The sequence below is a fragment of the Crocodylus porosus genome, unplaced genomic scaffold, assembly GCF_001723895.1.
Source record: "Crocodylus porosus isolate Cpor-Errol unplaced genomic scaffold, CroPor_comp1, whole genome shotgun sequence".
Lineage (NCBI taxonomy): Eukaryota > Metazoa > Chordata > Crocodylia > Crocodylidae > Crocodylus > Crocodylus porosus.
Window position 1 is genome coordinate 25,123,067 of NW_017728921.1, and position 16,402 is coordinate 25,139,468.

Sequence of the window (16,402 nt, forward strand, 5' to 3'; positions counted from 1 at the left end):
GCATGTGCAGTGCAACCTCAGGCTCCCAGTCACCTAGCAAACATAATCAGCTACTGGAGTTTCACTGACTAAAGCTCAACTCTCTTTAGTCCCTAAAAATCATAGAGCTCTGCATTAATATTTGTGTAATTACTGGTGAATCCTTGTCAGGTTGCAGTTAACTCCAAGCAAAATATAAAGGGGTGAAAGAACTCGGATGATAGGAACAAGAAAACCTGAAGGGGAACAGGGAGGCAGTGTCAAGCTGAAAGTGAAAACATGGGTTGACATTTGTGTGGTGAATTTGATTTCTCCATGAAGCCAGGCTCCTGAAAGAAATGAGTCTGGATGTCTGGTAAAAGGGGTTGGGTCCCAAGGGTCCACATCTTAAAGGTGTTTAGATGCCTGTCTGCATCTTCTAAGGCACCCAAGTCCTTTTAAGTCTAATCCGGAGACTGTTCACATGGTCCCTTTTATGACATGCATTCATAAGTAAAAAGTCCTATGGGCCAGATCTTCCCTGTGCTTAAGTATGATCCTATTTCATGTTGCTAGGGTTCCTGAAAAACTGTTGACACCAAAGGTGGGTGGTCCTCCTCCTCAGTGCTTTTTTGTAAATAGTTTTAAGGCTTAGATGAGTCTGTTACCAAAAATGATGCATTAATAGATTTTTCAGGGACTTGAGCAGGGTGCAGTAAGACTGCAGTTGGGCACTGTTCCAAGTCTACTCAAGTGCCTAATAGGTAGAGTAGAATCTGGCCCCCTTTCAGCTTTATTTTTATTCAAAAGTTGAAACAATATTTTAAAAACAAATGAAGCAGGAGAGGAGGCAGTTGACAAATAACAAGTTAAGATGGTTGTCTTGGATGGCCTAAGTCCTGTGGCATTTTATAATATAATAATTAGGTTATTGATCACCCTGTCAGTTGGTTGTAAGGCTTATGCAGACCCTTTATATTGGTGATATTTTAATTTATTGATTTACATTGCAGTATCATGCAAGAATACAAGTAAGCACAATCTTTGTATCAAAGATCTTCCAGCTGGGGGTGAAACAATCCCATGCACTAGTACAGGCTGGGGGCTGACTTGCTGGGCAGCAGCTCTGCAGAAAAGGACCTGGGGGTTACAGTGGATGATAAGCTGAATATGAGCCAGCAGTGTGCCCTTGTTGTAAAGAAGGCTAGCGTCCTACTGGGCTGCATCTGTAGTTGTGTTGCTAGCAGGCCAAGGGAAGTGATTATTCCCCTCTATTCAGCACTGGTGAGGCCACATCTGGAGTACTATATTCAGTTTTGCCCCCCCCACCCAAACGCGCGCGCACACACACGCACGCGCGCAGGCTACAGAAAGGATGTTGACAAGTTGGAGAGAGTCTAGTGGAGGGCAACAAAAATGGCGAGGGGGCTGGGGCACATGACTGCTGAGGAGAGGCTGAGCGACAACTGAGGAGAGATATTTGATAGCAGCCTTCAACTACCTGAATGGGGGTTTGAAAGAGGATGGAGCTAGACTGTTCCTAGTGGTGACAGATGACAGGACAAGGAGCACCTGTCTCAAGTTGCAGCAAGGATGGTTTAGATTAGATATTGGAAAGAATTTTCTCACTAGGAGGGTAGTAAAGCACCAAGATACGTTACCCAGAGAGGTGGTGGACTTTCTGTCCTTGGAGTCTTTCAAAACCCAGGTAGACAAAGCTTTGGCTGGGATGATCTAGTTGGGGATGGTCCTGCTTTGAGCAGGGAGTTGGACTAGATGATTTTCTGAGGTCCCTTCCAACCCTAAAGTTCTATGATTTCTATTCTATGAAAGGAAGGCCTTCTGAGATCTTTGGCAAACCTCCATAGAAGTCAGTGGGACCAGTGTTTCACCATCAGTTTCTCTGAGGCCTGTTGCAGAAACGTGGTAGCTGTAATAGTTCCTAAGGAGTACTTGCACTTGGGAAACCTTCATGCAAACAATGGATGAGGTGGATGTTGATCTTCAGCCATGGGAGCCAGTAACAAGCTAAAATTTCAGAAGAGCTTCACTGGAAAAAAATCTGTCACTGAAAACATTCCCATGCTCACAATCACGTGCCATGTGCATACAGTCAGTGTATGCAAATAGTAAACAGTCACTGCTTTGATTGCAAAAACTAGTCGCAGAACTTTTGATCTGATTAATCTTTTTATCATTTTCTTGCAGTCTAAAGGATTTTTACAATTTCTATGAAGTTGTTGGCTTAAAATGGAAGGTAAGTGTTAAATGGAGGGATAGATGGAAAGCAGCCGAAGGGAAGAAGGTGGGAGGAAAACAAAGATGCTGTAGAAAGAGAGAGAAGAGATGTCAGTAAAGGACATATCTCCTTCCCTTGCTCCGTTTTCTTATGGATGTAATATTTCTGTAGATTGAGGGCTCTCTCTGCACACCTGCTGATCCTGTCTGTTCCACTTGTAGGCAAAACGAAATTGTGAACACTGGTTTGATGACCTTCCACGGACAGCCTTCCTTATTTTTAAAGGTAGCCTGCTATTTTTAAATGTGGCATACATACGGAAGCCCTTTGAAAGAACATTTTCTTTGTAAGCTACTACAGGGAACAGACAAACTGCTCCTGATAAGTAGCCATGACAGGCAGAGTAATGAGTTTCCAGTGTGCTCAAAGGCTACAGTACGCTGACCTGTTAGAAACGGAGTTCCAGAAATATTCTCGGTGAACTGACCTAAAAACGACTTGTAAACTAAAGGAAGTCTTATAGTCTACTACAAAGTATTTGCCAAGTTTTGATCCCACCCAAAGCTTGAGTCATCTTGTATCGCAGCTTGCCAAGGAGTTCAGCTCAGGCTTCCTGATTGATGGGACTTGCAGACACTCTGAGGTTCATGTTTAACAGCAGCTATCTGTAAGGTAGATTTTGTAGCCTCAGGGGAACCAACAGTCTTTATAGTCACAGAGTGAATACAGTGTTTGCAGAGCATGTACAACTGATCTAAGATGAGATGTCAGGCTCATCTAGCCCCACGGGCCAAATAAGTGGCATAAGGCTGGTCACTGGGCTAAATCAGACTCCCCCGCATGCCTGATCCAATGCAGGCAGCATGCACTGCAGGTGGGACTGCCTAAGACTAGGCCTGAGCAGGTATTGCCAGCTGCGCACATCCCGGGCACTGCGCATAGCAGTAGTCTGATGCAGCACCAGGAGCCGATTATGGGGCTCCACAGGCTAGATCTGACTTGTGAGTCATATGTTTGACATCCCTGCTCTGAGAAGTTATAATAGAGCCCAAAAATATTTTTGTTTGGAATTTCCCCTACATATGCCACTGTCATACACCTGACCAGTTGTGCCTTACACACACATACACATATATAGTCTATGTGTGTAAATAAAAAAAAAAAACCAAAAACTGAATAAGTAGATTTCTTTTAAAACTTCATAGGTTAATGGGGAACACAAATCACTGGATTGAAACAGGTGTAGGTTAGGCAGCTACTGTCTAAGTTCCTCATACAGCCATATGTTTTGAACTGTGTGCTAGTTCAATGATGTGGGCAAAGGCAGGACACCAGAAGGGTAAGAATGGCCAGTTCCCTGTCACATGAGTTTTACAGGTCAAGATTTGAAATTGAGGCCCAAAACGTGAAAGGTGGGTAATGGTACTAGAGCCTTTTGTGCTCCTGTGCCAAGGAGTGTTATGGAAAACAAGCTTAATTAGCTTCCAGGGAGAAATTTAAAGGGGTGGATACTCTTAGGCATGGAGGAGATGGCACATTTGATATGTTTCTGTTTTTATGAAGAAAATCTACTTGTTTCCCTTCTTTATACAGGCATTAACATTCTGGTGCAATCCCAAGCATTCCAGTATGCCATGTGTGAGTATGAAAGTCCAATTCCTTTGACTCCATCTGCTGTGCTTTCTTCATTCTTTGGGTCAGAGACTCTTTGTTATGCATTTGTACAGTGCCAAGTGCAATGGTACTCAGTCTCTGATTGAAGCCACAAAACAAGTCATTCCTGTTTGTTTGCCATCTGGGAGGACTGCAGTTATGAATTTGCAACCAACCCAAAAGCTGCTTTGATTATCAGGTGTTGAATCCTGCCCTGGCTGAATTCTCATAAGAAATACTTCTTAGTCTGCTTATGGGACTAGTTTCCAAGGAAGGCAACTAGTGAATAATGCTTTGGTGGAGAAGGTGCATAGTCATTTTTGTTTACAGGCTTTCAGCTTGGATTCTGTTGCTGAGGGATGTTGCTGCAAGGGAGTGACTTGGCACTCAGCAGTCCAGTGCTGTACTGCATTTGGAAAATGCTAGTGAGCTTGCATTGCACAAGAGACTGGTTCTGCTGCTCTGCTTTTCTGTGGAGGATAGAATGTTCCACCCCTGGTTCTGGTGTTTACATTAATCTTTCTTCATTCTGAATTGCTTTTCTTCTGTAAGAGACATGCCACTTTTGCTGAATCTGCTGCTAGAATGAAGGGATGGAGAGAAGGCCTACATCTTGGACTCTCTGTGTATGATCCCTTAGTAACATGTGGTACAAAAAGGTCTAGGAGAGGCTGGAGATGGTATTCTATCCACCCTATACCACTGCTGACAAGATATCAACATAGTCTGAAGCAATCCTTCAGATGTGGAAAGAAGATTATATACAGGAATTATCAGGGTGAAGTAGGAGATAATTTACCAGGGGGAATGTTGTACTGGCAACTCTAATACTTTTTCTAACACTCTAATACTAATACTGAGATTCAGCAACTCTAATACTCTTTCTCCTAAAGAACCCTAAGCATTTTATGGAAATAGATGAAGCATTACATATGTTTTACAGGCTAGAAAACTTCTATGCATAGAACTCAATGATGTTTATTAGCTGAGTTGGGAGTACAGCCCAGATCTTTTGACCCCTCTTCATTCCATATCCTAACCTCTAGATCAATGGCTTTCAAACTGTTGTTCAACCTGGGGTTCTGTGGTAAGTCATCTGGGGTTCCTCAAGGAGACCAAGGGTAACAGTGGAGTGGGCTGGGAGGCAGTGCATTGCCATTGCTGGGTCAGGTTGCCTGGCTCATTGTCAGTCTTTAGGATAGGGGTCAGGGATTCCATAACAGAAGAAGTGATATGAGAGGATTCTGTGACTTTAGGAAGTTTGAAAACCACTACTCTAGATCATACTCTTGGCACATCTACGCAATGCCCTATGTTGCTGTACAGTGCGCTACAGTGACATAGTGACCACATGGGTCTGCACATGCTTGCCAGCTTCATCGCTGTAGCAGTGCACTCCCTGGGTATAGTGTGCCGCTACAACAAGATAGTGGCAAAATCTACCCGTGCACTATGCGCACAGCACAGTAATCACCTGTGCTTTAAGCAATGTTGCCATGTGGCAATGTGTAGACGTACCCTCTATATAGAAAATTTATGTCCTATTAGCAATTTTTACACTGCTGCGGCATTTTGTTTTTCCAGATACTGTGGTGGCAGTGAATGGGATCTGGATTTTAGTGGAGACATTCATGCTACAAGGTAGGAAATATTTATCTCTTTTCTTGACTGCATCGATTTCTAATTAATTTGATCAACCCTCCTAAAAGATGTGTCTTGCAGATGGGAACTTCCTCCCCAGAGATGTCCCATGGAGTTACATAGTGTTCCTCACAAGTAAGTTGCTGTACCCGGAACTGCATTTCACTTTTCTATAACAACATAGGGTACACTTGTTTCTCTGCTTCTAATTTCAGTCATTTAAGGGATTAGAAAGTCTAATTTTCCTTAACCATTTTTCATGGAGTTTTCGGCTTTGTCTACCATCTGGTGGTATTTTTTTGGTGGTGAAGAGGAAAGTTTTTGCAAAACTTATAACCCTTCTGCTGTGAGATGTAACTAGAAATACAGCTCTGTTTTTTAAGTTTTGCAAACTTGCCCCTTCCCCAAACCCAAATACACATCTCGCTTTTCCTTTTTCATCCCAAATTAAACTTAGTGCTAGTGCATTATGCTGCTATGGAATTAATTGCTGATCTGAGTGGGTGCACCCTCTCTGTAGGTGGTGATTATTCTTTGCTGGTGCCTTTGAATAATTCCATTAATTAAATCTAAAGCCCTGAGTTGGTAAAACTGACACTCAAAGAGAACCCAATAAACATTTTGCTAATCTCTTACATTAACTGTGTGGGTAGATCTGGCTACAGTTCCCAATACTTCTTACAAGAGTTGAAGGCAGAGTGCCTTTCTGTCATTTAATTTAAGGTATTGCTATGCTGACTCACTGCCCTGGGGTAGTTGCAAAAGTTTTTGGATCACTGAAATATACAATCCTAAAACTGCTGTCACACACAGAGCTTTACAAAAGGTTGTCATTTCCCACTTGGGTTTCTGTGGCCCCCTGAACTCATTTGTATATTACTGGATATGCTTCATTGCAGCAGAACAGAGAAAGGAGCCAGGAATGAGCCTTTGCCATAAAGCTTCCCTAGGTGACTGACTAGTTTGCTCCTACCCAAAGGAATGATGCCCTGTTATTTTAATGTGTAGCCCACTATCAAGTTGGACTCTGTGAAGCAGCAGTAGAGACAAATCGTCACAAACCTAGTGGGAGATATTTGGTGACCTGAAGGAAGAATATTGTCCTTTAGCATTACACTGAGAATAAGCAAGAGGAGGAGAATGGGAGTTTAAGAAACCTATGATCAACAAACCCATATATTCATGCAGCAGTTCATGTAGCAAGCCTTTAGTTTGGATTTGGTTATGAGGGTGATTGATTAAAGGCATGATGGTCCTGTTTTACAGTCTATGGGGTGGAGCTGCTTTTGAAAACCACTGGACTGGGACCCATTGAATATCTGTCCTCCGGATGGAATTTGTAAGTTTGCAGCTAGTAAACAGTGAATGGGGGCTGGTCTTGGGGCATAAATCTCAAGGGTCTTGTGTTTTGTGGCACAGAATCCATGTTACTTAAGGACGGAGCATTAAAAGAGACCTCCTTGGGGATATCCAATCCAGTTCCCTACTGTTCCAGGCACCATATCATATGACCTCTTCCATAAACTTGCCATGCTCCTTCTGAAAAGGAGTTAGGGTTTTTGTCCCCATGACTGGAGGCTGGTCTAGATAGTTCTCTAATGGCTAGGAACATTCTTATAATTTCCAGCCTAAATGTATTTATAGCCAGTTTAACTGTCTGGTGCCAGAATTGTCTTTTAACTTATAGTTTTTCTCTACCACGGTGCTTGTTCAACATCATAGTGGTAATCTGGTCCAGCAGCAAAGTTTGAATTGGCTTAATTAGATGGGCAAATCCAATGAGAGAGTTTGAAATTGTAGGACTATGAGGTGCCAGTGAAATTATATTTTAACAACGTTGGATGTATTGGCTACTGAAAATGTAGTTTTCTATATCAATTTGCTCGCAGTTACTGTGTCCTTTCCACCAGTCCCTTCTACCAGGCCAAAGCACCACAAGCAGCCTTCTCCCTTGGAAACTAGTAACTCCCTTGCTCTTTCTTCTCCCTCTTTCTTTTTCAGCTTTGATTTTTTAGTCACCCTGTTTGCCTTTTTGGGTCTCCTAACACTGGCATTTAACATGGAGCCATTCTACTTCATCGTGGTTCTGCGACCCATTCAGCTGCTTAGGTAAGACAGAGGAGCAAAAAGAACAAATGGGCAAAATATGTAATGCAACAGAGGCAGCCAAGGTCATTGTCCTTCTAGTGCAATCTGTTTATTGGCAGAAAACAATAGGGAGAATTGCAGGAGTTTGACCATGTCACAAAGGACCTTAACATTTCTGTAGATGATACAATATCCCAAGTTATCAAAATTTAAAATTAATTTTGGAAGGCATATGAAACCTCATGCCCTAGGCTTAAGTCAGTTTCTTGGAGACGAGGGGATATAACCTAATATAAGGGAAGATTATCCTTTGCCTGCCTGCTGTGGGGTTCTTACAGCTTTGAAATGCCTGGTGCTGGCCATTATCAGATACAGTATACTGAATCAGGTGTAGCTTTGATGTTTTCTAGTCTGGCAGTTCCTCTGTGCAGAACACTAACTTCTAGAACTGCCAGTTGTCAAGGGAAGCTGTTTTCTAGTACACTAACTGGCCTGGGTTCTGCTCCGCCAGTTTCAACATCTGCAGCAAGTTTTGATCAAATCCTTTGACCTCTATGTCTTAATGAAATAGTTTGATCAAATCCACATAACGAGAGTCTTGTGAAGATTTGTAAATATTTATATAGGACTTCAGGTATCCAGGTTGTAGCCATATTGATCTAGAGGAAAAGGCCATTGGGATTTGTAGTAGAGATGATATCTTTTATTAGACCAACAAGATTTTTGCCCAAAAAATTGTTTAATTGTTGTTAAAATTATTTAATTATTTAAAAGCTTTTGGGCACGAACACCCTTCATCAGGCATTGGAGAAAAGATCGTAAAAGTTCTCCTGGGTAGAAATGAAAGTTCATATTTCATAGGATTTCACAAAGGAGTCAATAGATAGAAAACTCCTCTGAGCAGTCAGCTCATAGCTGGTCTGGAGCCTCTCCCCTTCTGTGAGGATCTGTGATGATGCAAATTACCTTGAAACAAAGGTAGGAGCAGGATTCAGGTTTCAGGTGGTCACAGTTGCTTCCTGCTATGAGCTATGAACTAACTGCTCAAAGGAGTTTTCCATCTATTGATTCCTCTGTGAAATCCTATGAAATATATAAACTTTCCTTTCTACCCAGGAAAACTTTTACAGCCTTTTCTCCAGTGCCGGCTGAAGGGTGTTTGTGCCCCAAACCTTGTAAATTAAAGAATTTTTTTTGCAAAAATCTTGTTGGTCTAATAAAAGACACTATCTCTACTATGAGTCCTGATTGCCTATATAGGACTTTGAGATCCTTAAATGGAGTTGCAATAGAAGGACAAACTGTTTCTTTTGTAATGGTTAATGTGAGCATCAAAAATGAAATCAGTGTGAAGAGTGCAGCTTTCTTCTGTCACTTGGACTGGGGAATAATTGAGATGTTTTGTTGTCAGAAAAGTTTTTCAAGGCGGACTCCGATATGTGTTTTAATAATTTGGGATCTTGTAATTTAAAAGTGCAAGAATATGATGTCATGATGCTCTATAGACAAGATATGGTTTCTGACCTGAGAAGCCAAATCCTGAACACCATTATTCATATACACTGTCTTTACTTACTCCAGTAGTCTCTTTTCATGTAGATAGGCCCCAGTGTCTCACATGAGTAAACATAGCCTGGATCCAGGTTACATGATCTTACCTGTCAGTTCACCTTTAATGTGTCCGAAGACTCAGTATCACTCCTCTTGTTCTACCTCTGAGGCAAATAATCACTTTTCAAGTGCCAAATGATTTCAGTGTTTCCCTAGCTAAACTGCAGTATACAGTGTATGGATTCAGTGTACAGGCACACCTCGGAGATATCGCGGGTTCAGTTCCAGACCACCACAATAAAGCGAATATCGCAATAAAGTGAGTCGCACGAATTTTTTGGTTTCCCAGTGAATATAAAAGTTATGTTTACACTATACTGTAGTCTATTAAGTGTGCAATAGCATTATGTCTAAAAAAAACAATGTACATACCTTAATTAAAAAATACTTTATTGATAAAAAATGCAAAGTGAGCAAATGCTGTTGGAAAAATGGCACCGATAGACTTGCTAGACGTAGGGTTGCCACAAACCTTCAATTTGTAAAAAAACGCAATATCTGCGAAGCGCAATAAAGCGAAGCGCAATAAAATGAGGTATGCCTGTACTAGTTTGATTATTGTGATGCCTAATCTGAGAGTGGGAGATGGTCTGGCAAGGTATAATTGGCATTGCAAAGGCCTCTCTCTCACAACCTTGTTTTGCTGCTACGAGCTGTTTGTCTGTTCAGCTAAATATAACACAATCATGAGGACACCAGGATGGAAATATTGTGTAAATGACTGCAAGGTTTTCATTACTCTTTCAGACTCTTCAAATTGAAGAAACGCTACAGAAATGTCCTGGACACCATGTTTGAGCTGTTTCCCCGTATGGCCAGGTACTAAACAACACACACAGGCTGGGGCAGAGGAGGGCAGGACCTCAAAGAAGCCTCTATTAATGCTGAGTCTGGCATGTCCAGTGTAACACATCCTGTGGCTGGGGTCCAGGCAGGAACCCATCCCCACCCTTCTAGGGTACTCTGTGCAGCAGTTCACTAGCTCATAGGTACTGACTCTGCCATATGCCATAACATAGCCTTGATCTTGAGAGCAGTCAGTCTCTTCACCCCCTTCCCCTGTTCTAATGTAGCCAGATGTTGCCTCCTGTACTAACTAGGGCTGTGTGAAGCTTTGGTTGCTGATTCTGTTCGGAGGAGATTCAGCCCAATTTTTTTTTGTTTTTTTTGGCCAAATCTCCAAATCAAATTGGAAAACCCATTTATAACTCTGAATCAAATTGGAAGCATCTGATTCGATTTGGAGAGATTTGATGATTTGGCCATAGACGGCTTTATATGTTTGGGCTTTTTTTTCCACGTACCTCAAGGTACCAGGCACTGCTCATGAATACTGAGATGGTGTGGCAAATGGAGCGTCCCACAGGAGCATGGGAGGGTCTCCCGCACACTTGGCAGCAGAACTGGAAGTGGGCCAGAAGTACTTCCGGACCATACCCCACCCCCGCTCAACGACTGGTGCCTCCTGAGTCGGGAGGGCACCCAGAGTCCCCCTGTGGCCAATCACTGAGCCGGGTGCAGGGAGGGTCCGCTTGCCGGTGGACCCGGAAGTGGATCAGAAGTACTTCCAGTCCACTTCCGGGTCCACCACCAAGTGTGCAGGGAATGCCCCGTGCTCCCGTGGGACGCTCCATCTGCCCCACCATCTCAGCATTCATGAGTCGCGCCTCGTACCTCGAGGTACATAGAAAAAACATATCAAGCTGTGTCTATGCCTGAATCACTGATTCTCCAAATTGGAATCAAATCTTCAGATTCAGAATTGGCCTAATCGCATTGGGACAGTAATTTGAATTGCTGTTCCCCAAATCGGGCCAAATCCGAATCGAATAGTGCCTGCTTTGCACACCCCTACTAAGTACAGGAAAGACATCTAACTTGTTACAGTTATTGCAAAGTGATAAAGAATGCTCTTTCAGCCCAGGAGAGAAAAGGAGCTGCTGTTAGTGTGCAACATCATTGTGAAACAGCATCATCACAATGTTCTATTTCTCTGCTGAACAGCTAGCTAGATATGCCACTGACTAGCTTTGTTTTGGGGAGCTGCTTTGGCATCATTACTGCCAGCCAAGTTAAAACAAAGTCATGATGATGTCATGAAGAATATTTTGTGCTTCAGTAGAGAGAGGTTTGCTTCATAGGAAGAAATAAACTCTGTAAGGAAATAATTATTTTTTAGCTTGTTAGATCTTCATTTTTGCAAAGAGGAGTGGTATGCACTCTGACTTGAGACTTAAACTGAAGTAGACAAAATGCTGCAAACAACGTCAGCAGGAAGGAAGTTTAAATTATTCAGAACAGTTTTAATAAATTTGCTGAACAGTCTTTCTGAGGAGATGTACTCTTCTTCTGTCCCAGCAATATGCTAACAAAAGTATTTCTTTGTTTGTCTCCTCCAGCCTGGGGTTAACTCTGCTCATCTTCTACTACTGCTTTGCCATTGTAGGCATGGAATTTTTTGCAGGGGTTGTGTATCCAAACTGCTGCAAGTGAGTACCTAGCATCTACTGTCCTCTGAAGTAGCAATACTGATAGTAAGAAGCAGTGCTTCTCATATCAATGTCTTCTCTGGAAGAAGGAGCCTAGTGCCTGTCTATTTATATCTGAGTGGGTGATTTCAAATTTGGGTGCCCAGCTGAAAGGATATACCTTGAAAATCCATGGAAGCTCACATCTCCAACTGAAAAACAATGCTCTGCTCTTCATTTAGAGTCAGACAGTGGTAGTGATGGACAAATAACTATATTTGCTATTACTTCTGAGTGCTTAAATCATTACCTGAAGTATCTGGGCTGGACTTTTCCATAATGGTGTCATAACAAAGTGCCTAGATAGCATTTAACTGTGCAGTGCCTCGGCCAGCAGTGTCACTTTTGGGGGGTGTTGTACTGTTTTAGAGAGTAGTGGTCGAAGTAATGAGGCTTTTGAAATGGGCTGGTATCCATAAGCACCCATAACTGCATACTTTTTTCAGCTCCCCTCTCACTGTTTCTTCTGGCTTGTCTTATCAGCATGAGTACAGTGGCAGATTTTTATCGGTGGTTGAACCACACAGTTGGCAACAAGACAGTAGTGGAAGAAGGTTACTATTATCTCAATAACTTTGACAACGTCTTGAACAGCTTTGGTAAGAAACGTTTATATTTTTGGTGCTTTATGAAAGATTATATTTTACCACATCCCTTGCATCTACTTCTGTCTAATGCAGAATGACACTGCTTGAATTTGTAGCAAATGTAAGGTTTCTTAAATCAAGAGCCACTGCTTCATACAACTTACCTGTGCTTCTTTCCAGCCCTGTTCTACCAATGCATGTCAGTTCTAACCCACAGCACCCCTCCCAATTCCAGCAACCCTCCCTGCACACTCCCTTGTGCCAGTTTATCTGTGAAACCACTGCTCTTCCCACCTAACAGAGTTCTCTTAAGACAGGGACGAGCAATTATTTCAGGCAGAGGGCTGCTTACCCACTTTTGGCAAGCTGTTGAGGGCTGCATGTGCTGCCCCACCCCTTGACAGGTGCCCCGCCCCCTGGTCACCATCTTGGGACCAGTGTCTTTGGTCCCAAGACATTGGGACATTGGTCCCATGTCCCAGGGCCAGCACTGGTGGGGCCCAAAGTGGGGCACAGGCTGGCAGGAGTCTGCGGAGCCAGGCTGGGCTGCAACAGCAGGGAGAGGGGGGAGCTGGCCTGGCTCCATAGAGCCCCTGCTGGCTGGGACCCTGTGCTCCTGCCACCCTGCTCTGGGCCCCACCAGCACTGGCCCCAGGAACTGGTGTGGGCCCCGTGCTCCCACTGGCTCCCCACCCACTCACTCGCAGTGCCCTCCAGCCCCGTGGTACAGGTAAGGGAGCAGTGCACAATCTTTACCCCCTGTTTGCCAGCAGGGAAAAAGCTGGTGCTGATCGCGAGGAAAAGCAGCCCCTCGCCTGCCCCCTGGCCAGCACTCCCTGCTGCAGGCACTCGCAGCTCACGCAGGGCTGTCCTGAGCAGGCACAGGCAGCCCCACATGGGCTGCAAGCGGCTGCAGCATGGGGCACCAGCCACAGGGCAAGTGAGGTGCCGCTTTTCCCCACGCTCAGCACCAGCTTGTAACACGGTGCTCTGCCAGCCTGGGCTCTGCGCCAGCTCCAGGCTCACCCGTTGGAACTGTGTGCGGTGGCAGCAGCTGTGGTCCCCCCCACATGCCACACCAGGCGGTGTTGGGTGCTGCTGCCTGCCTGGAGCTTGCACGCTGGGCAGCTCAGAGGCAGCGGTGGCAAATGCTGCTCGGTGCAGCAAGTGGTGGGGCCACAGCTGCTGTCGCCACATGCAGCGCTGACAGGCGAGCCCAGAGCCACGCAGGGCCTAGGCTGGCAGTGGGGCTGGGTTACAAGGTGGTGCTGAGCGCAGGGGGGGAAAAGCAGCCCCTCCCCCGCCCCACATGCAGCCCCAATGGGTGAGCCCAGAGCTGGTGCAGGAACCAGGCTGGTAGTGGGGCTGGGTTACAAGGTGGTGCTGAGCGCAGGGGGGGAAAAGCAGCCCCTCCCCCGCCCCATGCCCAGTGCCCCACGCTGCAGCCACTTGCAGCCTGCCTGGGGCTGCCTGTGCCTGCTCCAGACAGCCCACGTGGGGCTGTGAGCAGCTACAGCAGGGAGCACCAGCCACGGGGCAGGGAAGGGCTGCTTTCCTTTGCGCAGGGAAGGAGCCTGGGGAAAAGCTGAGCATGGGGTTGGGGAAAAGTGGCCCCTCCGCCACCCCGTGGCCGGCGCTCCCTGCTGCAGCTGCTTGCAGCCTGCATGGTGCTCTCTGAAGGAGGCACAGGCAGCCCCAGGTGGGCTGTGAGCTGTTGCAGCGTGGGGCACAGGACAGGGGAGGGGCTGTCGTCGTCGTCGTCCCCCCCCCGCTCAGCTTTTTCCTGGGCCACTTTTCCCCGGGCTCTTTCCCTGCCATTCCCCCTTACCTGAGGTTCGGTGTGGGGCAGCCGCATGGTCCCAGGCTATTGTGGGAGCCCACCGGGGCTTCCCCTAGGTCCTACTGCCCTTGATTCTTGTCATTTTTGACAAGAACCAAGGGCAGAGATACTAATTTTCTAAATTTTTTTTAGGGGTCCCATGGGCCACATAGACTGGCTTTGTGGGCCGGATTTGGCCTGTGGGCCGTATTTTGCCCACCCTGTCTTAAGACATTTCTAATCGTCAGCATCCTCCCAGGTTTATCCTAGTGAAAAAATTGTTCTGTTCAACTTCCAAATTATCCCTCATCTCCCAGAGGGCAGGATGAAGCCAACAGACTTGTTTTGACTTGTGATCTAAGCCAGTCTTGAACCCGTTTTCCAGATGCTGAACATCATTTATTCACTACTCTGCTGAGTCTAACACTGATGATACTACTAAAACTTATTATTCTGATTAAAAACAATTGTTAATGGAGTGATTGTTTTGTTTTGTTTTGTTTTTTTACTCCTATTTTTAAATACGAGAGTGAAATTTTATTTGGATATTGGTTAGTATAGGCTGGTGTCTTAACTAAGAAACAAGCCAAACTCTGACGTCGGTTACATCAGTATAACCTTCTGTTGACATCAGTGGTATGATTCCAGATTAACCTCAACATAACTGAGCCTACACTGGCTAAACTGAAATGAAGTACCTTAGAATGAATGTGTGATTGCAGTTAACAGGGGAAACTGAGGCATAAAAGTGTTTTTGAAATAAGCATTTTATCCAGGCTGCCCTATTTGGTTTCTCCTTTCTCATGCAGTTACGCTGTTCGAGTTGACTGTTGTCAATGACTGGTACTTTATTATGGTAAGTAGATCTTGGGGTATTAAATATATAGTTAATGCCAGGCTCCTGGCATCACTTTTTTTCCTTGGGCTGCAGTGCCAGATCATCTGCAGCGCAGCTCCTCGTCTCAGTGTGATGAGTAATGGCCAGATTTGGCCAAAATGGATTAGGTAAGGAGATGGCAATGCAGGTGGCCTGCTAGGAGCTGTTCTCCCTGGTAACATCTCTCAGGTTTCTAATAAGCTTATTGTTAGTGGCTGACTCTGGTTTTCTGACTCTTGTATGACAATGACTTCTAGAAAGGAATCCTGAGTATTTTAGGGAAAGGTGGAGATCGCTGAATGCTGCTCATTTACTTCATGTGGTTCTCATGACATTTCTGAACAGTCTTTTTTTCACCCACCCTCCTCTCCTGTTATACACAGAGGTGTATGCGCCCTTGCTTAGCCTGGCAGAAAGGTAGCCAATCTGTCCAGTGGTACACAATACAGTGTGCTTAGGAGTGACCTCAGTTGCTCATATAAAGAACCAGTTTGAATGTGTCATACAGACCAGACTGGCCTACAGCCAGCCTTCACTGAAAGACTGTTAACAATCTCATTCTTCAAATACTTCTGTACCCCAGGGCTTTTTGTCCTAGGCAGCAGACTATGTATCGCTAACTAGCAAAGTATATTTTTCTGTAGCACCCACTATCAAAGTGCTATATAGGAATCTTTGTTCTTTTCTCTAGGGAAGGCACTTCAGTCCCAGTGGCCAGATGAGGCTTTAAGCACTGTAGAGCCAGGCCCTGAGATTAGATACAAGGATTGCACTTCTACCTCCTAAATTATGGGTTAGGTTTGTTTTTTGAGCATGTACTGCTCTCTGATCTCAAGCAGTTAATAGCACCTTCCTTTCTCCTTGCATGCCACTAACTTCTGCCTGTTGTTCCTAGGAAGGGGTGACATCAGAAACCTCTCATTGGAGCCGCCTCTACTTCATGACCTTCTATATTGTGACCATGGTAGGTCCAGAGATTATTTTCCATCAAAAGGGCATTAAATTCAAAAGGCAACTCTGCTACATGGTGGTGATAGAGTCTATGACTATATTAGAGAAGCTCTCCTCTGATATAAAGTGTGCCAGAAACAGGCAGTCATCCAGGTGGCTTTCAGTAATGATGCAGCAAAATCTGTGGCAGAAGCATTTTCAAAGATGATACGCAAAGTATTTGTGGGTTGACAAGGGTCATGGTGGTGTTGGATTCATATAGTGCCTCTATATTGGACAGCTTTCTGTCTCCAGATTGCTGGCAGACTGTCACTCGGGCATATCACAGACTTGTGAATTAGGACTTGCCCTCTCCCTCTGCTGAAGGCATGGGGGAAAACACCAAGAATTTTTGCACAGGTTGAACTCTTGCCGAGTTTGAATTGGGGTTGAGAGATGCTGTTGGTGCAA

At 44.7% G+C, this 16,402-nt stretch overlaps 1 protein-coding gene across 1 annotated transcript in view; it reads left to right on the forward strand.

Annotated features, from left to right (window-relative positions):
- TPCN1 (two pore segment channel 1) overlaps positions 1-16,402 on the forward strand; it is a 69,259-nt gene that overhangs the window by 45,537 nt on the left and 7,320 nt on the right. The window contains exons 10-22 of the mRNA XM_019539416.1: positions 972-989; positions 2,140-2,215; positions 2,419-2,482; positions 3,791-3,835; positions 5,435-5,491; positions 5,573-5,626; positions 6,758-6,830; positions 7,493-7,600; positions 9,938-10,009; positions 11,590-11,679; positions 12,202-12,317; positions 14,934-14,980; positions 15,897-16,152. Coding sequence (XP_019394961.1) covers positions 972-989; positions 2,140-2,215; positions 2,419-2,482; positions 3,791-3,835; positions 5,435-5,491; positions 5,573-5,626; positions 6,758-6,830; positions 7,493-7,600; positions 9,938-10,009; positions 11,590-11,679; positions 12,202-12,317; positions 14,934-14,980; positions 15,897-16,152 — 1,076 coding nt within the window. The remainder of the gene's footprint in view (positions 1-971; positions 990-2,139; positions 2,216-2,418; positions 2,483-3,790; positions 3,836-5,434; positions 5,492-5,572; positions 5,627-6,757; positions 6,831-7,492; positions 7,601-9,937; positions 10,010-11,589; positions 11,680-12,201; positions 12,318-14,933; positions 14,981-15,896; positions 16,153-16,402) is intronic.